Source organism: Dromaius novaehollandiae, chromosome Z (assembly GCF_036370855.1).
Source record: "Dromaius novaehollandiae isolate bDroNov1 chromosome Z, bDroNov1.hap1, whole genome shotgun sequence".
In the NCBI taxonomy this organism is placed as follows: Eukaryota; Metazoa; Chordata; class Aves; order Casuariiformes; family Dromaiidae; genus Dromaius; species Dromaius novaehollandiae.
Genome location: NC_088132.1, coordinates 38,684,979 through 38,710,122, shown reverse-complemented (window position 1 = coordinate 38,710,122; position 25,144 = coordinate 38,684,979). Strand labels below are relative to the sequence as shown.

Below are 25,144 nucleotides of genomic sequence, written 5' to 3'. Positions count from 1 at the left end.
CTTAGGAAGGGTTTTGTGTGTGGCTTGGTGGTGTAGGACTGGAGGCTGCAATGGGGAGGAGCGTGTGGTAGTCAGGCACACAAATGCCTAACAATGCACTCCTTTGCACCTCAAGGTGTTTGCTTTTCCCTATCCAATGTCATTTTTGCAGGGATAATTTGTGGCCTTTTCACTCACCCCATAGTTCTCTATTCAGAAAACCTAATACTTACTGTGAAAGGATACTGGGGAAGGGAGCTAATTTAGTCAATATCAAGTAATGGGGCTAGGATTAGCTTTCACCATGCTAATCCTTCCATTCATAGTCCAGTTAATAATAAAAATGCTTTTTGTCAACTGTTCTTTCTGCTCCAGAAGTCAGCTGTGGGAGCTGAAGTCTGCAACCTGTCCCAAAACAGAAAGTACATATTGTGACATTTTACCAGAATCTTCTCTTTGGGGTTGTTTGACTTGTAGGTCCAGAACATGCTAGAGGGTTGTTAACCACTGTTACAATATAAGATAACTGCAGGTCTTAAAGTTATTAAATATATGGAATAACTTGTCAGTATTTAGCAATTCCTGTTGCATAACAAGTATACGATTATTTTCCATTATCTTAATCTTATAAATGAATTTTCTTACTGTCTTTCATTTTGTTTGAATAAATTAAGTTGATGATAGTATATCTAAGAACACTTTTCTTCCACATACATAATGCAGGTGTTACTAAAATAGTCCTTTGGTATATGAAGTTTTCATTTTTCCTATATGTAAATAAAGAAAATAGTAGTTTTCCCAGTGTATGTCAAGGATACATCTGTGGGAAAACATAGTCATTTGAGAGAAACACAAACTATTTTAATGGGCCTCTAAAGTTGTGCCTGTGATCGATTGATGCTCAGACACTTCCAAATACAGATGATTGCATTTAGCCATCCAGGCACTTGATTTCTATGTCTGATAAGATAAATGACTAGAAGGCATAATTTGTTCCATACTGACTGTGGTCATAAAATTACAAACCATGCTCAACATTTTTGTCCCTATTATATTCCAAAGAAAAATATATCATTTAATTTCAGAGCTTTAGTTGTCTTCTAATTCTACAGAGAAATTTCTCTAAAATACTTTTTTTTAGTTATTGAAACGTAACAGCAATTCACAGGAGTAGCATAATCCTCCACTGCTGGCTAACACTGCAGACATCTCTACAAATTGCTCAGAAGTATTTTAAAAGGGTTATGTGATCTGAAGTCATCTCTCCATGCTGGCTCTCAGCTGTATTCGGCATTCAGCCAAGGGAGAAGTATGAGTATCTATCCCTTCACCCTGTAATAGAACCAGAACTACTGTTAAAGGGGAAATACAAAGAAGGTAAGTTCCAGAGAGACTAACCATCTAAAGCAGTGAACAGATATCAAGGTGTTTGAATGGGCAGAGTCATTTGGAGGACACTTAAAAAGTCTGAAGTCCCATCTTCTTTTCCTTGATGTTAAAATTTCCGTGGCACTTTTTATACAAGAAGGGGCTCGTGCCCAAGATACATAGGCAAAGCTTCCTTTCTCCATGTTTATTGTTTCCCTTTCCTACTTGATTACTGTTCAAAATCCTAGAGGTGCTGTGTTACAGCAGTGTTTTGTTTAGCTATGCCTCAGCCTTGCACACAGGTGTTTGCCTGTGTGTGAGTATGTACTTATGGCTAAAACTACTGAAGTGCTTAAGGTTAAGTGTTTGTGCTGATGTTTGCCAGCAGCAGCATCTACAAAGCCATTTGGAGCTAGAGCTCCTAGTCAGTATTGCACATGACAGATATAAATAAATATATAAATGGCATAAAATAGTAAAAAGATATAAATCGAAGATAAAAAAATACGTTTAGATTAAAAAAAATTGAGATACAAAGTAATTTATTCTTTATTAAGATGCAAAAACTGGGAGCACACCTGCAGTCAGTTATCATCTAAGGGAGCTCACATTTTTATGTAATGCACAGTAGTATTATAGATTTTCAATATGTGTCGCATTCAGAAGGGCACAATCAAATTTAATCTAGAGAAGCATGGAAGCTTGCTAGGGTAAGGAGTAGAACAGTTTTCTGAAGAAACCTACTGGGGAAAATAAGAAATAAAATAAGCTTAGTGCAAATATAAAAACTCTCCATTGTTATAAAGGAAGACTCCTATAAATTGTATATTACACATGCATGCACGCACAAAAAGCAATGTTAAAAAGAATTAAGATGGCAAAGTCAAGCTTAGGAAATGTAAAGTCTGCCTTCTTGTGGGTATGTGTATGTTCCCAGTTCCCTTTCTGGCTGATCATAATTCTTGTCTGTGAGCAGCTTCTGTTCAGGTCTCCTTCCTCTTAATTCATTTTCCTCTTCCTCAGATTTTCAGTCCTAGTCTCCTTTCCCATCTTTGACTAGCTTCTTGCCAGATCCTCATCTAGTTTAATTCCCTCTTCCCATTCCTAGCTACTAGTGCTTCTTCCATTTTGCAGATTCCTGCACCATGTCTTGTCCAGCTTGCTTTCTCTCTCTCTCATTTCCATTTTGGCTCCCAGGCTTCCTCCTGCAAGTCTGTGGTTGAAGTCTCCCCATCCCTCTCAACATGCAGGCACATACACACCATCCACTGGGCAACGCACTGAGATTGCAAGATAGACAGATTTCCAGATTTTAGTTCTGCTGCTTCTCTTCCTACACAACAGCCCAGAGCTGGGGCATGATAATAGCTTTGAATAATCTAGCCGCTCAGCTCTGTGATCTCTGTGCATGCACCTGTTGCAGGTGAAATGTGCATGAAATTTCACCAAGTTTTGGCAGGTTTTCAGATTGACCTACAAACTGTTTTGCCTCAGGTCTCATCTCCAACACATAGACACTCATGCTTTTCAATGTGCAATTGTCAGAATGTGTTACGGTGCACGCATTTTTCCTAATACGTCTTCTCTTAAAGCGAGTGAAGTATTTTTGCTTATTTCCTTGAAAGATCCAGTCAGAGTTAGGCCCATGCTATGCTAAGTCTGACAAAGTTAAGAGGGAACGAAAGCAAGGTTTTATAATAGGAAATATGGGACAGATTTAGTAACAGGTGATGCTACCAGTGTTCCTATAGTACATTTAACTTTCCATTATTTCTTACCTTTTGTGACTTTTCTTTCCCCCTCCTCCAGGAGAAAATCCTTCTGTGGCTTCTTCAGTTTATGCAAGAACAAGGGATTTCATTGGATGAAGTTGACCAGGATGGTAATACTGCTGTTCATGTAGCTGCTCAGCATGGCTATCTAGGATGCATACAGGTAGAGTACTAGCTACGTTTACATCAGAGATCTATTTCAAGTCAAATTTGAATGCTAACTACCTTTACAATAAATATGGAAGATCTTATAGGTAGGAAAAAAAAACTAGTACCTTAAAATTTGCCAGAAGAAAAAAATTTAGACCTCAGTAGAACTCAGACTGAAACACCAGAAAGCTCTATATTTTGAATTCTATTCTCAGTTATGCTGTTGTAAATCTAAAGTAACCTTTGCATTGCAAGAAGAAAACATTGTTATGTTGTTCATACGTAAGCAGCCAATGAGTATGTTTTTATGCTAAGAAAGGGCAGCCAGAGTAGATATGCATACTTTCATATCAATCTTCTTACTATTCTGACATTTTCTTGCTTTTTCTTGTAAATAGTTGCAGCTCTCCAGCTTAAGGGAGAAGGGAAATCTAAGGTATGGTTTATTCCATGTTAAAAGATTTCCACTTGGAGCAAGCCATCCTTATCCTTTGAATATATCTGTACTAAACAATACAGCGTGACGATGATCTCTAATAGTTCTCAATGAATAACCCCTTGACCACTGAGAGCAAAATAGTTCTGTTGTACAGAGCTGCTGAAATGGTTAATTTGCCCTGCCGAAAAGACTAACATAGCTACAGTGCTTTTGGGATTTGGATCTGAAAAAGCTAGTTTGGATGCCTCTATATAGTACCAGTGTTTAATGTAGACATACCAAAAAAGCAGCAGAGTTGAACTGGATGGCTAGGTCAAGCATCTCTACTTTGCATTGAATCTTACAGCACAGATGTACCCATTGTTCATGAGAGTCACTAGAATCATTACTCACAGGATCACTTTTCAGTATTTGTTGTTGTCATCACTTTGATTGAAAACTGTATGGAGAAGAAATAATAATAAAATTAACTTAGGTGGTTGCAGAAAGATACTTGAGAAACAAAGTAGTCATCAGAGAAAAGTAGAAAACCACGTGGCAGAAAGCCAAGAAACAGAACTCAAGGTAGGATTAAGTCAAGAGGGGAAAGAAAACATGCCCAAGAAGCAGTAGTAATTCTGAGAGTCTGAGACCTCAGATATATACAGAGACTCTGAGAGCTCAGATAAACATGTTAAACTTATTGCCGCACATGAGCTGATAGACAGCAACTCTTAGAGCATAGTGAATATAGGGGATATTTTTTTTAGTTTGATCTTAAAAGAAATACATCTAGCCAAGTCTAGCTAGCTAACCTCTTTAGAGAGCTAAAAATATTTATGCGTGCTGTTACATTGAATCTACTGATACAAAGCTGCTTATTGCTGTGGCAATTTATATATATGCCTGGACACAGAGAAAACCTAACTATATGAAAAGCAGTTTGGGAGTCTCACACAACAAAAAAAAGAAAAATTGGGTTATGACTGAGCTGAAGGAGTAGACTTAAAAGAAAACAGTTGCATAGGTTTGGAGGATGTGGCCATCTCTGCATTTTCTCAGCAGATGGGACGTCTTTCTTTTAAAGATGTCCGGAATATCGGAAATCCTGTACAAACTCTTAGGAGAATCATAGTAAACAAATCAGCACATTTGTGCTAAAGCTAGTGTTTTTACTATTATTTCCCAGAGAATTGCTATGATCAGTTGGAAAAAAAAATGGATGGAAGAAATAGTTGAGAGCACTGTTGTGGTAGATCTGTGTTTAGGGCTACTAATTTTTACAGTGTCTCTTCAAGATATACAATGGATTTGAAGGAGAAATGAGTAAATTATTTTAAACAGAGTGGTGACGTCTGCAGGCTATTCTCATGGATAAAGCTAAATCAAAAAGAGAATAACTCTGCTTTCCCAGTGAAGAATGAACTTTAATAAATGGCCTGGAATTTGTAAAACTGTTTTGTTGTAGATCAATTTGAAAATCAGCAAAAAGCATTTGGTGTTGGTGAAGCAAAGCCATAGGAAATAAATCATGAAAATATCTATTCACAGCAAGAATATACAGTTAGTGTATGTCTAATACTTCAGGGTGCTAAGTGCAGCTATATTCTGTGCTATGAAACAAAATAAGCCCGCTGTCCAGTGAACTTAACAGTCTAGTTTAAAACAAGGCACAGCGAACAATTGGTAAAAAGCAAGAAGCGATAAAGAAGGGGGAATGTAGATAGCAATACAGAGGATGCAGTGTCATAGGCTTTCAGTGATCCCTCGGCCCTCTCATTCACTGTTCTTGTGAACAAGTGACATTCTTGTCTTGTTCCAAATAATACTGTTGGTTTTTACAGGGTCGTAACTCCCTCCTTCTTGATTTTCTTTACCAGCAAGTTAATCCCAAATTGCTGTCATGAGCTGCACTGCAAGACTCTTCAGAAGTTTTTCTTTCTATACAGATTCAGTAGACAAGAGAGACTACCATTCCTCTCTCCTGTCAGAAGATGTATTGGTCTCTGTGCCTGCTATTCTGAGTCAACAAAGCCACACTAAACTAGGCAGACTACCAACTCCCTGGCTCTGCCTGGATAAGTCAATCAGGAGCTGAGCCACCACCTTCCTCTTCTGCGTGTGTATATGTCTATATTAATGATGCTGTAGTTGCTGGATACATTGTGGTTTTGTTCAGCGTTTTTTCCAAAATGCTACGAGCAACGTGTGTGTTTGAATGTTACTGAGTACGATTAGGTCCTATTCTAGGCACTACAGTAAAGCAAATAGCGTATAACAGTAATGACTACAAATAAACCAGAAAGAGCGAAGGTTTGGTTTGAATTCTTGTTTCAGTTATTGCATCTCTTGAGGTCAGCCTGGCAGAACTTCTTTTTCCCTTACAACACTCTGGATTCAAGTCCCAGAGGTCACCCAAATGCCATGCTCACAACCTGAACAGTTCTCCAGAAGTAAGCTGGGGTTCTCCACTAGGACCGTGGATACCACAGGAGTGTACATCAGACTGCGAGCTCTTATTTCGCCTAAAGTCTGGACTCTGACAAATATTTTGGTATCTTTTAAAAAGACAATAGGGGAAAGCCAAGCAAGTACAAAGCAATGAAACTTTCAACATCAAAAACAAAAAAGATGGAAAAAGTTATTGTACAGATTTCTTTCTACAAAAAGGAAGTTGTGGCTGTGTGACCTACTGGAGTTGTTGGAAAGTATGTGCCATACCTTTCATATCCAAATGTCCCTTGGCTGAGGAATCAGGACATTGAGACTGGTATGCTGATTGTTTTAAACACAGGGATTCTGCTGTGGTAGGAAATTGAGAGCTAAACCACAAAAGGAGTCAGCAAATATTGTAGCAAAGGCATTCCTACATTCAGATTCTTAGGATGTGTTGCAAAGTGCTGCAGTGCAGAAATCCCCAGAATAGCAGGCACCAGAGCTTGTAAGCATTTACAGCTCAGCACCACCCTTTAAAAACTGGCTAGCAACGTGTTGGTGCTGGCCTAGACCCTGATCTTATCTAGCACGGATGTCCTGTGAACTGCACTTGCTTGCATCTCCTGTACCAGCATCAGCATGTGCAAAGTTAGCACAGTGTTCAGACATACATATAAAAGTTCACCTGAAAAAGTGTATTGTTGTAGCTCAATGGAGAATCAATAGATACCCAAATGCAAGTGCTCTGTTTTCATTTGGTGGTCCCCATCACAGTATGAATGGTACAAGTCATGCTATGCTACACAACAAGTCATGCTATGCTACACAACAAGCAGAAAATGCCTTAATTAAAGTGGAACAGAGAAGGCAGAGGAAGGAAAAATCCAGTCTTTTAATAGTCATCTGAAAGAACAGCACACTGTGCTGTGCTAGCCTTGCACCTCAGTGATAGATTTTTTTTTGGTGGTATGCGTTGGGAGTTCTGACTGCGTGCAGACTTGTCAGGGTGATTGGTTTTTAAAAATGGTCGGCTCAGACCAATGTTTCCAAACATTTTATTCAGGAGTGCTCTGGGCCCAGCAGTTCTTGTTGTTGACCAAAAATCACAGCAGAGATTTACGTTTACAGCTCTCAGTCTTTCCTTCTGTGTCTTTGCAGACATTGGTTGAATATGGAGCAAACGTCACTATGCAAAACCACGCGGGAGAGAAACCCTCACAAAGTGCTGAGCGACATGGGCACACCATGTGTTCCCGCTACTTAGTGGTTGTGGAGACTTGCATGTCATTGGCCTCTCAGGTTGTGAAGCTAACTAAGCAACTGAAGGAGTAAGTGTTTTATTCTTAACACAGGGATCATTGTGAAAACAATACTATCCTTTGTCTTCAGCTTATCAACAGTGTACCTTCTCCCTATATGTAATATTTGACAGTTCATACTTCTCCCTTATTTCTCGAATCTTTGACATTCTCAACCATTTGCCCCTTTGCCTCTTTAGCAGTTCAGTTTTTCAGCTGTTCTCTTGGTGGCAGTTTGCTGTGAATGTAGATGCAGGGAATGGGAGTGGAAAAGGGTACGTGTGAAATATCCTTGTCTTTATATGTATATATGTAAGCAATCCTCTCCCTTTTCCCTTTGAATACCTTGGGATCACACCTTTGCTAATCATATTTTCTATTCACATAGCATGCATTTATGTATTATATACAGTGAGTGGCTCTTCCTAGCTACAGTATTGGGTGTTGATGTTGGGAGGAATGATGGAAATAGCAGTTGGAAGTTTTCTTTGAGCTTGGAAGGTTCCCAAAGCCCACGGTGGCTGCTCAGGAAATAGTCTATGTTGTATTTTTCCTTCATAGGAGCTGGCTTGAGTATTTTAGTACAATTTTTAATAAATCATCTATGAAGAACCTGGTAGGTTGAAACACTAAATATGCAGTTGCTTGCTTTTACTGTGGGTGCAGTTATTGTGACTGAGCATGTCAATTACCTCATAAGATGAGACTCTCAGAAACTGTCAGCATTGACCTAACTTTTGGTTCAGACTTAAGGACATGATCAAGTGCTTTTTGACTACCACAGACCATGAAAATAGCTTTTGAAAATCCCATGTTTTGTGGTGACCATATCATTTTATGCAAGCAGCATGTGGTTGAAACAACTTTTTGAGTTGCAGACTGCATATCTTGAAAATAAGGGTAAAAATGTTTATCGTTTATTCTCACTTTTGCTATAAACATGCATATATTTTGTATTGTATTACAACAGAAACAATATGTGGTAGCAGTCTGCTCCCTTTGTCATTACAGAATACCTTATTGCATTTGAAGTACGCCTGGTTTGTACCTCTAAGCATTTATGTCATAGAAGCCTTTTCTCTAAGCTTCACTCTTCTTTTACACTTATACTCTCACAAATATGAAACAGTGAAATCAAAATTATTGTAAATTTTCACATTTTGATAATTTTAGTCTGGCACAGTGTTCACTTGACATTTCAAAATACCAGGTATCTTGTAGTTGGTTCATTTGCTAAAAAACACAAATACACAAATCAGCTACTGTAAAAAAAAATAAAAATAAAAATAAAACAGAGCGTAGGACATTTCCTAAGTAGCCTACGTAAGCACCTGACTCATCTCAATATCCAATGAGATTTATATTCCCTATAACTTAGCAAAAATAAAAACAAGAAGTAGAAATGGCAACCATGAGTTTTCCATGTTTCAGTTCTATACAGTGCTCTCTCAGTATTTGATTTAACTGTTACCTCTCATATGGAAAAGAAAGACTTGTTCTGTTAGGCAGTGGGCTGTTTACTCCCATAGACATAGAGCCTAGTTCTGACTTTCCTGACAAGAGCATTAACACTTTTCAAGCCCCCTCTGTTGTCTCTTGGGCTACAAGCATGGGAAGTCATTTAAATGATTCTTATTTGGCTCCTGATGGGTTCCTTTGCTTGTCTCAGCTGGAATTAAATCTGCTTCCCTTCAGCAGTCTATTTTTTCAGGCTTCAGATTTAGCTCTGCAAAGTGCAGCAGCTGCCTTTTCTTCCTTTCCTACAAAGACAAAGGGCTGTGAGTCTCTTGGGCAACCCTGTTGCAGTTTACTGAGGCAGTGAAATATTCTATTTTCTGCTTGAAAGAGCAGCTTCTGCATGGCTGTTTTGGCTACCAGCCTCAGGACCCAAGTAGGCTGACAGAAGCAGTGCGCTGTGCTCAGAGGCTTATGCCTAGAAGTCAGAGGGAATGGTGAAAGAAGGCTCTTGCTTGTTTTGTAGCCCCATCAGAGGGGGCTACCTAAAAGTCCAAGGATGTATTCATGGCCTGAAGGAAGCACTTGGCGCAGTTTCTCAAGGAGCCTTATCTCTAGCACAGTAGGAAGATAGAATGGCCATAGCACCTCTGAAGATCCCAAAAGCATCAGATGGCAACAGGCAAAAGACCAATCTGCAGTCTGAGGTACTTTAAACTGCTATTGCACTGGAAAGGCTTCAATTTGGGCAGTTATGCTGGCTTTGCTGTATTTTCTCTGCCTAGTTCTGCTGCTGTTAATGGATCTTGTTCTAGAGGCAGAGAAGTTATGGCTGGATCACGACAGATTACTTGACTGTTCAGGACAGCTCAGTAAGCCCTGATCTGCCTCCCAACATTTCTTCAGCTGTTTTAAACGTGAGAAAAGTTTTCAACTGGCTGAGCATGCAAGCTGTCTTTAGACATTTTCCTGGGCTCCTTATCAGCCAGGGATAAGGCCCTCCACCTGTAACACTGTACATCCCCACAGAAAGATGGGAACCGTTGATGTTGCACTGGAACAGCATCACGCTTGAGCATGCTTTCCTTAAAGAAAGCCCACATCAAGACTGCTTTCAGAACAAACTGCCTTAGACTAGGAGCTAGCAACACCTACCTTCAAAGGCCCCAAAACAAAGAGGGGAGTGCTTCTTTGATACTCACTTTATGAGCTCTTCTAGCCTTCAATGCAACATGAACAGTTCTAGAGAGAAATTACCCCAGCCTATCACGCTCTTTGGAGCCCTTCCTGAAAAAAAGGCACAAAAACAAAACAGTAATTTTACAATCTGATGAAGGCTTCACGTCTTGCAACTACTGATGCAAAGCTACTCAGATTAAAGATACAAAAAAGTATAGCAGAACCTTTTGAGTTGGATCTAAGCCTCTATTCAGAGGGAAAAGCCTTGGTATTTGAGAAAAGGAAAAACATGATAGCTAGAAATGTTCCATTGAATCTTCACGAGAGAATGAACTGAGACCTTGCCACACAAGGGGAGGAGAACCAAGAAATTCTTTCCTAGGTAAAAAGAAAAATAGCCCACAAAAGCTGCTGTTACTGGCTTTAGAATAAAAGGTTTGGTTTGCCTCTCTTGCTAAGTATAGAGGTTTCATCAATTCAGTAGGATTTTTTGAACGAAAGAGGACACCCAGGACAGTCACACAAGTTTTTCTCAGAGCCTGTGCAAAATGTTGGCTTTCATTTTACTTCATGAGGTCTCTTTAGGTCTTACAATTTTAGTTATTCCCTCACTGATCTCATCAGTAGCATATTTATTATCTAGAAAAGCCTTATAGACCAGAGTTGAAAATTCCTGCTTTCACAAATACATGCTTTTCATCACTGATGATATTAAGTGATGTATTGTTTAGGCTTTCCTGGCCTGAAGAGATGCAGTCAGAACCAATGGCATAAAATAATGCTTCTCTGCACTTCTTTAACAATGCCACTTGATCACAGACCATCCTCCCTGCATTCCCAAAGGACTGGAGCTGAATGTCCAAGGCAATAAATGAACCAGCCACTTCCTGATCTTTTTGATACAAGATCAAGCCAAAAACTCTATCAAAGCAAAGGTCAAAACAAACCTTGAGTCAAAAGATGAGGATTGGAAAGTGGCTGAATATTCTCTTTTGCCACCACTTTTCTATGTTCTGTAGACAAAATCCATGATTCTCCTGAAACTTTATAGGAATAGCTATAAAAATAGCTGAATAAATAAAAATGATTACAGTGGTAAAATATGGTATATGCATGTTGTTTGTTTTTGTGTGTGGAAATAAGAGCTATACAGAAGTATAATAAGAAACTCAATATAAACTTTACAATGTTTATCTCTTATTTACTTAGATGAGCTGTTTTATTTTCAGCTATATAGAATGGTCATTGTTTGTTTTATTTGAAACCAAACAAAGCAGTAAGTCAGAATACTGGGAAAGACGTTTCATTAGTGCCCAGTGCCTCAGCGTGTTTCATATTCAGTGGCTGAACTGCCTGACTTTGTTAGAAGCAAGCTTGGGTCTGTAGTTATCTAAGGAGACATGCCAAGGTCTTTATATAGTGCTTAGCAGGAACATTATCTAAACTAAGTAAGACCTTCAGAATTTGGACATTAAATATCATAAAGTAAATCTGACCCTTAAAGCTACAGTGATCTGCTTACCTACTGAATCTATCCATTTTTAATACTTAGCAATATTGCTGTTCCAAGAACTTGTAATCCCTTAATTTTCAATGTTATCTTAGATATGTATATGTAATTTTATATATATTTTTATATATAAATATATGTAACACAGTGTTTATATATTCACATAGTGTGTGTGTATATACATTACACACACACACACACGTGTGTGTATATATATAAAAAATGTATTTTCAGGGATTGTGCTGGAAGGATGTGTGAGTTTCCATGCTAAAAAATATATACTAAATAGTCAAACTGAGAAAATGGAGGAAAATAATTCTTTTAATATAATAAAATATTTACCTAGAATGAGGACAGTAACTCATTAGAAGTGTTAGACATTTAAAGGTGTAAGAAGCTGTTATCTACCTCTCTGGAAGAATTTTCTTTCACCTTAATTCTCACTGTATATAATTAGTAGACTTCACTATTATTTAGATATTCAGAAATAGATGTGGAGGAAATCAAAAAAGGCAAGTAAAACATAAATGTATCACAATCTAATCTCAAATGAAAATTTCCTTGGCTCTCAAAAGAGAGTATCTGGGGATTTGCAATATAAGCCAATGCTGACAGATGGTAGGAGTGATTTTAAAATAGTGTAAGGAAATGTGTAGGCGAGAGGAAGGAAGGGGGAAAATTAAAGGAAGAAAAGATCTATGTAAAGCATGGTTGTGTTCAAAAATGTGATGGCAAGGCAGTATGTCAAGTTCCCATTTTTATTTCTTTAGTACTTTTCAGATCCACTCTGATATTTTACAAGTAAAGATGTTTATTTTTTGTCAACCCTGCAAATACAACTCATAGCCTAAAAAGTCATCTGGCTTCTTTCTGGCATTGACATTGCCAGCTATAAAGACTCTGCATTTGGAACTTAGTTAACTATTCTGCTGATGGTATGTGAGCTAGGAAAGAATCCAGCTCACTGTCAGAGAACTGTATTAGTTCTGCAGGTCTAATAAGATTAAAAGTACTGAAAACATATTACTTCTACAGCAACAGAAGCAGAGACTGGAAGAAACAGATAAAAAGTCATTTTCACATGGTCTTTTTTTCTAATCAGAGCCTCACTCAAAATAACATATCTTTATCCATGAAAGAAAGAAAGACAGGGAGTAAAACTAAATGTGCCTTTTGTGTTCTAAGTGAAAGATAGGATATACACAGTAGTGAAAAGCTGGAAGTCTGTGTTTTCCAGTCATTTCCCAATGCTTGTATCTGTACAGTGTTTAGAGGTGCTTGAACTTAAAATATGTCGCTAAATGAATAGACATTACCTGTTGTAATCCACAAGATAAAGTGATATTTATATGTTAGAATGGAAGGTCAACATTGGACGGGGCAGGGAAAGGGAGAATTTTTGTGGCAAATTGATTTATTTATTTATTTTCCTAGAACTACTTGAAGATTTGCAGAAGATAATCTTGTTAAACTGAGTGAACTTCTTTCAAATTAACTTTTGTATTTATAGGTATGTTATCCTTGATAAGGTTATATTCTGCTAGATTCTGGTTACAATGTATACCTACTATTATTTCTCTTAAACGTTGCTCTCTAAAATTGTTGAACATAGATCACAGCGTCACACTGAAAGTGATAAATGCAGTATATACAGCACTACTAAACATAAGGTGGGTGCGGAGCACACGTAGGACCTTTGGTAAGATTGTGCAGCAAGCAGATACAGTTTTTCCTACTCTGCTGGAATACAGCACGGACATACTTAGCTCTGTCCTGCAGGCTGAAGCAGAGTGGACCAGCCCTACCCAGTGGGCAAAAGCTCCTCTCTGGGCTCATTTGCAGTGAGCAAAGGAGAGCGGTTTGAGAGCCATTGTTCAGCTGAGTAAAGGCCATCCACCAAATGTGGGAAGAGACTTCTTAATCTGTCCCTTTCCCCTTCCTTTATTCAGCTGAACAAGAACCAAGTGGCCCAAAGTTGGTTCTGAGATGACATGCTTGTTTCTGGGCTATTATTTTTTGTGAGTCACTCAGTTCCAGCAAACTGCTGCTTACGATCCCACACTTATCCTTGTATGTATATAATATATATATGTATATAATAAATAATTCCTGGTAAGTAAGTATCTCTCAAATGATGTTGTACAGTGATTGCACAATGTGCACAGGTATTCAGAGACAACTTACAAGAGAACTAGCTCCCTTTGTTTATGCTAATATTTAAAATCTCTATCTTTATTTTCTACTTAATTTATAGGTGAATGGAGCTTCTCTTTTGCATGCAAAATTGAACAAGTGGTATCATTTATCCTTTACTGTACTAAGGCTGACAATTTTAAGATACAGGTTAAACAATCTGATATTTTCTTGCAGGCAGACAGTGGAACGTGTGACATTACAGAACCAATTGCAGCAGCTTTTAGAAGCCCAGCGGTCAGAGGGCAAATCACTGCCCATAACTCCAAGGTAACATGACTGGAATTCTACTGTATCTTAGATTTGAGTAGTTTCATGGTATAACTATTAGCAGGAGAAGCTGTGACCTGTCTAAAAATTAAATGTGTTCCGTCAAAGTAAGTGTGTTTCCTTTACTTTGTGGGCTTGAAGCTGAGCTGCTAGAATTTGACAGTGCATGAAGTTGTATAAATATTGGACATTTTGAGTATGAAATTAATAGTCCCTGTTCCCCAGAAGAGTAAAAATCAGATTTACAGTGGAACAGAATATATTTTGTATTAGATGAATAGCAGAGAATCATAGAAACCCCTAGGAAAGTTGTAAAGTTTGACCTTGTGGTGATCCACCATACGTTCCTGCCAGCTGTAATTTATAAAGCCACTTACCAACAAAACCTGCTTTCAGATTAATAAGACTCCTTACGCTCATTAAATTTTGCCTGTAGTAGCTTGTATAAAAAGTCAAAGCTCCAGAAATTTTATGTTTCATTTATATCCTGTCAGTCCCAGTCTCAAAAATAGCCACAAACTGAGTAACCTGAAAGAGGAGGAAAGGGACCCTTCCAGTAAAGGCACAGGACTGGAGCCTGAAGTCTCCTGATTCTGCCATAGACTTCCAGTGTGATGTATGTAAGTCAAGTAAGCACACAACTTCGCTTGGGTAGCAATCTCAAGCAGACACTGAAAGGGAAAAAGTAACTCAGATGTGAACAGCACTCAGTTCATCATTATTTTCTAATTCAGTTTCTCTATCTAGAAAATATATACCATGTTTTTCCTTGTTTCAGAGTTATAAGGAGCTAAATACGTGTTAAAGAATAAAGCCAGCACAAAAGCTCCTGCTGGCATCAATGGTCTGAGCTTTGGGCCATCAGGTGTGAATGTGTAGGAACAGTGACTGCTTTCTATTCCATTTTTATTAAATCTCATGCTCTGTGGGAAACAAGTGCTCCATGTTTCTGAAGTAGATCTGTCAGTGCTTCATGCAAATGCAAATCATTACAGAAATAGATGACAAATAAAGACACTGGGTTTGGAGATGTATTTATATAGAGGAACATAGGCTAGGAAAAGGCCGAAAACTAACTAGCAAATCCAAACTCTTGCTAAAGTAGAAAACCACACTGGGAAGAGTTATTCTGTCCTTTTTTTAATAGACTCATGGTCTTTGTCTTCCCTGTCTGCCAGCTCAGCAGAGACAGTGGGATCAAACACTGTCTTCCAGCTCATTTGGTTTCTGTGATTTTTGCTGGCTGAAATTTTCAAATGATTTCACCTCTGAGTAGTGGTGAGCACCAGGACTGTTTCACTTTCAGTATCAGATAAGGTCAGGTGACCTCTCATTGTTCATTATTTCTGTAGAAGGGTAGGTTTCAACACCCTTTTAATTAAATGAGTTAGTCTGAAAATGGTACTGTGTTATTTTAGCTTTGATTTCATAGTTGGTTGCTGCTTTTCCTCCAAGCTAGAACTCACTCGTGGATATGATCATCGTCCAAAGAGACAGCAGTAGATATAATAGAATCTAACCCTTTTAGTAGGAGTGCCTCTTCTAGATACATGTATACTCTTTAGTGACATTATTTCAGTTTGCATATATTCCCACATTAAAAAAAAGCTCATAATGGATTGAAGATGAAGTGGCTAGTAATATATATGAATTTTGTACACTGTTGGAACTATGGACTCATCAGAATAGAATTTTCTTGGAAACGGGAGGAAATGAGATTCATGGATTTAGTGGCTCACACTAACCTTAATTTTGTCGCTTTACCCTTGCTCAGAGGAAAAGCGGTTTATGATAAGAATGTGGAGTATCATGAGCTCTCAGATATGTCATTGGGAAAGAAATGGTCTCTGTAACTCACATTCTTTACAAATCAGACTTGAGACTGCTGTTTCCCTACTTTGTAACATTTGGAGTTCTAAATTTAATTTATTGTTCTAAGAGTACTGAAATAAATTCATGTCACTTTTTTCATGCTTTCAGTATTTCATACTTGAAAAGGTTTTCAGTGTGAATGACCCTGACTTTTTATGTAGTCTTACATGGCTATTATTAATACCAAATGAAGTTTAAGATTTATGAAATCACTGCTGTGCAGAGAGCCAGTATTTTTGCTGTATTTAGAATAAGCTACTTTTGTATTATGATGTGACTTGAAGAGTAGAGCATTTTGCTTTGTGTTTTCCTGCCCACACACACCTTTTAAAACATGCCAGCCCTCACAGAAATAAGAAACAGTAGTTTCTCTAAAACTATCCTCAGAAAGTCATCTTTGGTATTGAAATGACCAATCTAAGTTTTGGAGTATTAAGGAGTATTCTTTGTTTAAAGGAAAAAAAAATAGACTCAAATCCTAATTAGGAATAGAAGCGGGGTTACATCCTTCTCTGTGTCATCTTCACTCTAGCATCAGAATAATGAATTCCATGTGAGTAACGATGAAAAGGATAAGTAACAATAAGCTGAGACAGACATGAATGCTGGAAATGGCAGTTTCACATTTTGTATGTTCATTGCCTTGGCTGTGATATTGAAATTTTCTCTTCCCCTTTTTTCTTTAAGCTCACCATCATCTCCTGCTTCTGGCAAACCCCAGTGGAAACCCTCTGAAGCAGATGAATTGTCTCTACCAAAAAGTAAATTGAACACCCAAGATGGGATTCAGATTCTTGGCAGCCTGGGAACTTCTAGCCGCACTCGGGCCAAGATAAAAGATGAGGACTCAGATAAAATCCTGCGCCAGTTGTTGGGAAAGGAAATCTCTGAAAATGTCTGTATGCAGGAAAAGCTTTCTTTGGAATTTCAGGATGCTCATGCTTCCTCCAAGAACGTGAAGAAGATTCTGCCAGAGAAAAGGGAGCTGAAGTTAGCCAGACTGAGGCAACTTATGCAGAGATCGCTCAGTGAGTCTGACACAGACTCAGCTAATTCTGAGGACCATAAGAACACTCCTGTGAAAAGAACTGACAAACCAAGGCCTCAACCTATAGTGGAAAGTGTTGAGAGCACAGAAAGTTTGCATCTGATGATTAAGAAACATACTTCAGCAGCAGGGCGCCGCTTCCCTTTTGGTATCAGAGTTTCTAAGTCTGTGGATGGCCACAGTCCTTCCCCTACTTCAGAGAGCAGCGATCCAGATAGTGAATCCCAGTATCAGTCTGGTACTGTATCTCAGAGCCAATTTTCTGGAGACAGCTCTCCATCCAGCTCTGACAGTGCCGCTGCTCAAAAGGTTGCCACAAGCCCTAAGAGTGCTCTGAAGTCTCCATCTTCAAAGCGCAGAACCTCCCAAAACTTGAAACTCAGAGTAACCTTTGAGGAGCCTGTGGTGCAGGTGGAGCTAACAGAGACAGAACTGAATGAGGAAAAGGATAAAGACCGGGGTAAAGCACTTTTGCGGACTCCACCCGGCACTGGAGAACCAGCTGGGGACCAGCTGAAAAGGCCTTTTGGAACCTTTAGATCCATAATGGAGACCCTGAGTGGTAACCAGAATAACAACAACAACTGTCAGACAGCAAACTTGATCAAAACCTCATCAACGCTGCCTTTTACCTCATTAGGAAGGAAGACAGCAGATAGCAAGGGAAATCCAGCAACTCCCACAAAAGGAAGAAACAAGACAGTGAGTGCATTGGAAGGAGGAAGGGCCTTTTCTTCTCTTTTCTTTTTAAGTAATAGTTTTGAGAGCGGCTTGTTCCTACCTTACTATAGCAAAAGGATATGCCCAAATACTCCACTGTATTTGACCAGTAAAAAGCCAGTCCACTGTCTTAATTTTGGAAGGCTTTGTGAAGGAGTGGCAGGTATTGCTTGTATGCAGTCTGTACTCTAGCACACACAGTGCATTTGCTCTGTATCAAAAGCTCTCCACAAAGGTGTGATTCACCTGGAATGGATGTTCGGTGCTGTGGGAATGTCAAACTTGAATCCTTGGGATTTCTGAGGAGTAAATAACTGAAGGACTAGCCCTGTCCTATAGCCATGACCAATGAGGGCAACAGGATAAAAATAAATGTCAGAATATAAATAGGAAAAATAGCAGAAGGGGTCCTTCCTGCTTCTGTGGCAGTACAGCCATCCCCTAGGTGCCTAAGCTATCAGCACCTAATCTCTTTTGTCCACCCGCTCCTCACAGTACACAGTCTGCTCTTGGCAGAGCGTATGGGTGGTCTGAACCCAGATCTTCCCCTTACCTCAGGCAATAGAGTGCTCTTTCTGGGATCACAATAGAAAGAGGGGTTGCGCCAGTCAGAAAGCTGGCTCTCTTGTCCAAAGAAGGGAGAAAAATTATTCCAAACAAATATCTCTTCTAAGAGAAAGGAAGAGGTATTGAATGAAAACAGAGGTAGGAAATACTGTGAGCACAGTGCATTTGTGTATGGCAAACAGGAGAAGTGTGGATGTCTGCAGATAGAATAAAGAATGGAGTGAGAGGGAGTGGTACATCATTTAATCCTCCGTGAAAGTGAGGGTGGGAGGGAAGGGGTGGATGGAGAGACATAAAGTGAAAGAATAATTTCAAGATGGAAAAAAAAGAACATAAAGCAGGCCAAGAGGAGGAGGAAGAGTGAATTATGTACTGTGAAAAGTATGACGAGGTAATGGGAGAAAAGCACAGGAAAATCTTAGGCATAGAGAAGGCAAAATGAGTGTGGAAAAGAAAAAGTGGAAAGATAAAATTAGCAAATAGTGAAAGTGTTCCATGTTAATGGATACTGTGGATAGAACAGTGTCATACCAGAACGTTAAATGAAAGTAACACTTCAAAGCAGACCTAATAGACTAGACTGAAGTGGAAGTGCATTTAATAAAGTTTACCACATGGATTGTCCAGATGAACTGCTAATTTAACGTAGAAGTATTTTCATAACATAACAGCAAATGTATTTGAAAAAGCGATTTGTATTTTTTAGTGATAGAAAGAAAGACAATCTGTCTTCAAAGATGTTCTGATAGGCAGTAAGGTCATGAATGGCTTTCATAGTTCTCTAAGAAATTTGGAGAGTTGGGTGAAGGAATTTAAACAGTATTGACACTTGCACTGTAAAATGCATGTTACCTGTGAAAGGGACACATTTGCATGTTACTGTTGTGAAACATCAAAATTATAGAAAAAAATAACTTTCATACCAGCTCAAAGAACCCCAGCACATACCTTGAAGAGGTAACAGATTTAGCTTCATTTTATAACTTCAGAAAAGAAAAAACCTGTGGCTATTTGACTGCATGTTTTGATAGACTTCTGTGTTATGCATGTGGTAAGCTCATTGCATGTTTTCAACTGATTCGTATGTTGTAATTCCTTAGGGGCCTTACTTCAGCTACACCAGACTTTCCTCTAGCACGTTGAATGAAGAGCATCTGTGTAACTGTGCTTGGTATGTGCTTATGCATGGGGAAGTTCAGCATCTCTGTCACTTGTTTTCTCTAATTGCATGTTTGCTAAAATTATTCATAACTGACATAATAGAATTGATTGATTGATACACAAGAGGGGAAATAGATGAATAGATGAATATTTAAATTCCTAGGAAAATAGAAATTTATAATTGATTTTTGCTGGTGCCACCAGTGAACTGGCTACAAGATTTCATTCTAAGCATGTATAAAAAGTAGTCGTAGTCATAAATCCACCAGGGAGTTTAGCTCACTTTGACTGAGTATTCAGCCTCTGTTGAATGGCAGTCAGGTACCAGATGAGAATGGAAATTAGATTTCCTCTCATGAAGAGAGCAAAAACACCATGGTTCTTCTCTAACTATAGAGTACAGGAAAGAACATGGGGCAGAATTTTTTTTTCTTTAAGTGCTGTGCTCTCCTGTTTTTGCACATTCTCCTCAGACTTTTGAAGTTAAATCTGTTTTTAAAAAGTCTGATAACTTTGACTGTGTTTAACCTCCTGAGTTTAGATGTATTCCACCAGGAGTATCAGGTGGATAGATGCCAGTCTTTCAAGATCCATAAAGACATGGTGGCAGAAACAGTGCTTGACAAGATGTATGTTTTATAAGCAAATATTTTATAATATTTCTCTGTTGCTTTTGTTCTACTGTAACAGTTCCAGAATTAATGCAATGACAGGTTTTTTTCTGTTAAACTGAGATGTAAATCCTTTCATAAAGCTTGAAAACAGTTGTTGTTCACACCAGAATTACACATTTGAAGGTACTTCTGCGGAAAATTAATCATTCTCTGGTTCAGGAGCTTGAATTACTTTCAAGTTATTCTTTTCTAAATGCCTAAGAGATTTCTTTGCTCACTTGTTTTCTAATGCCAGGAACTTCCCATATTTAAAAACACATTTTTCATAATTCAAAAGGGAATCTTGTCCTGAAATGATTGACACAGGGTATGTGAAACCAGAAACAGAACTGTAAAGTTTCCAGAGCTTTCATTCTCTCCTGAAAATATAGGGAAATTCCAGTGTAGAAAACTGCCTGTGCTGTAGCAGTTGCATGTAGCATCTGTGAGCGGTCTCCGGTCAAAGGCCCAGCTCTCCATCCCTGCAGTGGGGAGATACCAGATCATTAATCTCATCTGTAAGAACCATCGCACAGATGTAGCCGCTTCTTGTAGTAGGGTGTTGCCTCACATAAATGTCCCTGTGTGAGAAGTCCCTGGCAGCATGGTGTTTCCTCTCTCTTTTCATCATAAGAGATACTGCAAGTCCCGCTGCGGCTTGCAGAGTCACTTGCTGGGAAAATGAGGGTAAGGGTTGGGCCTGCGGTGCTAGCCATCCTGGCAGGCACAGCTTAGCCACCACGTCATCCCCACTCTGCTCCCCTTTATGGTGCTCCCCTGGCAGCAGAGAAAATCGAAGAGTCAATTTAAGGGAAATTTCCAGCCATCTCCAAAGTGAAAGGACTGGTGTAGGTGGTTGCAGGGAAAGCATCTCAAGAGCAAGTGTGTGTCTGACCCGTTCCTTCCTTCTTGTTGAAGGGAGGGGGAAAGGGGTTGAGCAGGACTGTCTGGGGCTATCTGAAGGGAACAGGAAACAAGCGGCTGGATACAGTGAAAGTGCGGCTTGAAGAGGTTCTCTTCATACCCACTTCCTAGGACAAAAGTGGGCAAATTGTGTGCAACACTATGTAGCATGAGATTTCTGAAATTCATACAAAAATGGAAAACGTATTGTGCTTTTCAGAAGTCAGAACACAGACCAGAATGTGCTCAAAATTTCCAAGCCAGCTTCTGTGATACTCTAGTCTAATTCATGGTTTTTGAGTAAGCAAAATGGGTAGCTGCCCTTTGTCCACTGCATGCTGCCATGTAGACTGTGAAACTTCATATTAGAAGAACATTGCCATCATGTGCACTACAAGTCCCTGGACACAGTCTAAACTTTTCTCTGGATGGTCTGGGGAGACCATGTAATTATCATTTCAGAGCTGCTCAGAAAAGAGCAAAATGGTGCAGTCTTTGCAGTTTTAAACCTTTGTAGATGATTATATTGAAGGGTTATATTATTGGACACAGTCCCAAGCCCATTTTAACTCAAACTCTTATATAGGGGGTTTTATTAGCATGCTCTGAAATCTGAAAGCATTAAAGGAAATCTACCTGGAATCAAATGACATTCTTGTCCATCAGATTCCAGCTGCTTTTTGTTCAGCTTCTATTTCTTTTGTTTGTTTTATTTTTTCAGTCAAAATACTCCCTTGCCTCAAGGTCTTGTAGTTTACTTTTTCAAATTGTTCGCAGCTTAATAGTAGAAAATTACATTAAATTTTCTAGTGTCCTTTTAAAATTAGATACACCCTATTTTTTGTAAGAGTCTAAGAAAGAGCTGTGGAGGATGGGTTGGGATATTTTTTCCCCTTTTGGAAGGATTTGCTGGTTTCTTGTGTATTACAGTTGCAAGCAAATGTTTGTAGTTATTTCCATCTTACATGTAAGTGAAAGAACAGTGAACTGTTCTTTCCCACACTTTAAATCATTGGAGATCTGCAGTTCATTAAAGTGAGCACTAACTTACCTTATCAGTACAAAGCCTTGTATTAGCTGCAGCTATCAACAGCTAAAGATGCCTAATACTTCAGGGTCAATCAGCATGTCAGGGTTCTGTCAGATAATAAACTGGACATTTAAAATAATAAATGGGTCTAGTGTAACAGATTTTCCATGGCCAGATCTAGTGCTGAATAAATTACAACTTTGGTCCAAATCTTTGTGCTAGAAAAAAGATCTTTATATCTAATAATATTTTAATGATTCAAACTAATACAGCATAAAATCAATATAAAAATAATTTAGGCCTTGTCCCAGACAATTGATAGTAGTTCTGTTGTGAACTCTTATGATTGCATATCGGTGCCAGTTGTGTAAGGAGATGGTGAGTACCTATCTGGTGGCACAGGCAGCAGGAGATACTAGAAATTTGGTTAGTAGTTAGTAATATTACTAATGTATTTCCCTCAGGTCAGCAAGCAGAGGGGGCAGTTGTAAAAGGCATGTCTGTTCTGCATTGCCACCTACAGATATCTGCAGTAGCTAGAAACAACCCTCTTAAAGATCGTGGTGCAACTGCAGGGCTGCCAAGTGGGGTGTGTGGAGTGCCAGTGAAGCTTCTACATGGATAGAGCTATGGGGACTCACCCATAATATATTTCAGTGCTGCAAAGCTAAGCTAACACAGTAGTTAATGAAATTGTCATAACCTTACAAAATATCCTTTAATAGAGCTCCACAGTTAACACTTAAACGTTACTGTTGATAACAGCAATGCATGGGAAGTGCCAAAAAGCTATTGTAGCAAAAACTTAAATGCTCCTGTTTTTCTTCCTCAAGTTCATTTCTACCAATTCTACCTCATCAAACTCAGTTCTATGTCTTTTGCACTTACTTTCGGTGTGCAGGCCACAGTAATTGAGATGAGTGGAGGAGACTTTAAAATAAAATGGTGCCTCATGCCCACTTACTTGGATCTGCAAGTACAGTCTCTGAGAAGGTCAGCTCCTGTTAAATCCTGTAGTAACCACAAGTCTATTTAAGCATACTAAGTATCAGTCTTTTGCGGGTATCTAGCTCTTTGTGGTGATTGTAGACTGGAATAAATTAAAGCAATCTGTTTTACAAGAATCAGGCTCACAAATATGTGAGCTTCGGGCAAGCTTTTTATAGACATACCCCTTGCCTTTTGCTGTGGGTTTTTAACCTCCCTGTAAGATCTGTCCTTTGCAACAACAAACTGGTTAGTCATGACTGTATAGTGGGAGTTTTGCTGTTAAGCAGTAATAACTAAAAATAAGACATTTAACTCTTTTGAAAGTTGCTGTGGCCTGGATGCTTTATCCAAAATCCTTCGCCTGAAGGGAAGAGTAGGGAACAGGTTGGGGAATCAGAACAAGGACTTACGAAAGGACCTGGGGAAACTTAGATGTTACAGATGATCAGGATTTGTTTTTTCTACTTTAATTGGAAAGCTGACATTTGTGTCACAAACAGAGTAGATTTTTTTAAAAAATATATACATGGTGTGGGAATGAAGATACATTATACAGAAAGGATCTTTATCTGTGTATCTAATAAAATCTTAATGATTTGAATTAAGATTTTACCTAAATTACAATGTTAAAAGAGATACAGGCCCTGCCTCAAAAAGCTTAAGTAGAATTATTTCTTGCTATTTTTCCTACTGCCTGTGCCACCATCTTCTACTTAAGCAGACCCATGAAGTAAGGCCTACAAATCAGTCATTCACCTTGTTTGCACCTACTAATCAATTCATTAGTTGTAATGAATCTTTTCATCATTATGGTACTTTTCACTAAAGGATCTAGGAGTTTTTGTACTTTCTGTCCATTACCAGAACATTTTGACAATGTCCTAATTTATGATTTGAGTCGCAAAGCTCCTGGTCTTTCCGTTGGTTTCCAGTTTTAATTGCAGAATAGTAGCTAAAGAAAAGTTAGTAAGAATCTACAGTATTGAGAAATACTGTATGTAGTACATGCCTAGAGAAATAAGCCCAGAGAGAAAGATTAATTCAAAGTTCAAAATTTGCAAACTGGATAAAACAGAATAAACAAAAACAAGACAAATCCCTCTATATTGTGAGTGTTACCATGAGTAATTTTCTTCTTTTTCTCTCCAGGCATGATGACATCAATAGAAAAAGTCAGAAGTCTTACAGTCAAAAAAGTACTGAAGAACCAGATCTGCAGGAATTCTTCCTCTAAACCACATCTCATGATGTCTCACTTTGTTTGAAATGCCTGAGATATATCCTTTTGAAAAACACTAATATGAGACATACCCCTCACCAGCAAAACAGCAAACTCTTAGGATGCCTTAATTTGTAGCAGTTAGACCATATACAAAACTTTTTTATGATATATGTGTATATGTAACTTGTTTGTAAGCCGTACTGTGTAAAGGCATGGGTGAGCAAGGGTAACGGTTTGAAAATTGTTATGACACAGGCAATGCTCCAAAATGTTTGTTGGGCCATAGAACACATTTTGTACTTCATCTATTGCATGGATATAGTGTCATATTTCTTTATTTCCCTTTCTCAATGACATGTACTGTAAAACTGTCAGACAGGACTCTGCCTGCTCAGCTCCTCAATGAGACCAAGGCAAAAGCATTGATTTTTTTCAAGTATGTTTTGTCTGTTCTTATTTCTATTTTTTGTATAAAGGAAATAAAGACGGTGTTAATAGGACACACTGAGTGCAGGTACTTCTCATACTTCACTCTTCCTTCCTTCCAGCTTTAGATGGTTTATTGGTCTTTTTGATGTTCTTTTCGGTGATAATGAGGCAATGTCCACTATCAGGACTTCAGTACAGAAAATCGGTTGTGTCAAGAATTGCTGTAATGTTTAATGGTCCTTTTACAGCTTTAAAATGTGAAGAAATCAAAAAATGCAAAAATGCAATTTTAAATTACCATTTACTGTTATTTGCTGAACATTGGCGATGTGCTCAGCACTTTTCAACTCATCTGGTGGTCTGTTAAGGCCCAGTTTGATTCCCTCAAAGTCATTGCACTTCTTTCACTGAATGCACTTGGAACATTTTGGAAAAAAAGTGAATCTTTAATCTCATACTGAATTAACTGTTTCTTGTAACCGTCAGTATTTGTTAGGTCTGTCATACAGCACGAGATCCCA

General features: G+C 38.6%; 1 protein-coding gene across 10 annotated transcripts in view; it reads left to right on the top strand.

Annotated features, from left to right (window-relative positions):
• LOC112992365 (synphilin-1) overlaps nt 1-24,694 on the top strand; it is an 83,369-nt gene extending 58,675 nt beyond the window's left edge. For 9 of the 10 annotated variants that reach the window (XM_026115360.2, XM_026115357.2, XM_064502838.1 and 6 more), the window contains 6 exons: nt 3,157-3,282; nt 7,282-7,451; nt 13,936-14,028; nt 16,588-17,650; nt 19,336-19,406; nt 24,122-24,694. In XM_026115360.2, coding sequence (XP_025971145.1) covers nt 3,157-3,282; nt 7,282-7,451; nt 13,936-14,028; nt 16,588-17,650; nt 19,336-19,406; nt 24,122-24,206 — 1,608 coding nt within the window. In that variant the 3' untranslated portion in view covers nt 24,207-24,694. The remainder of the gene's footprint in view (nt 1-3,156; nt 3,283-7,281; nt 7,452-13,935; nt 14,029-16,587; nt 17,651-19,335; nt 19,407-24,121) is intronic. The other variant, XM_026115364.2, reaches the window with a different exon arrangement.
• The last annotated feature ends 450 nt before the right edge of the window (nt 24,695-25,144 follow it).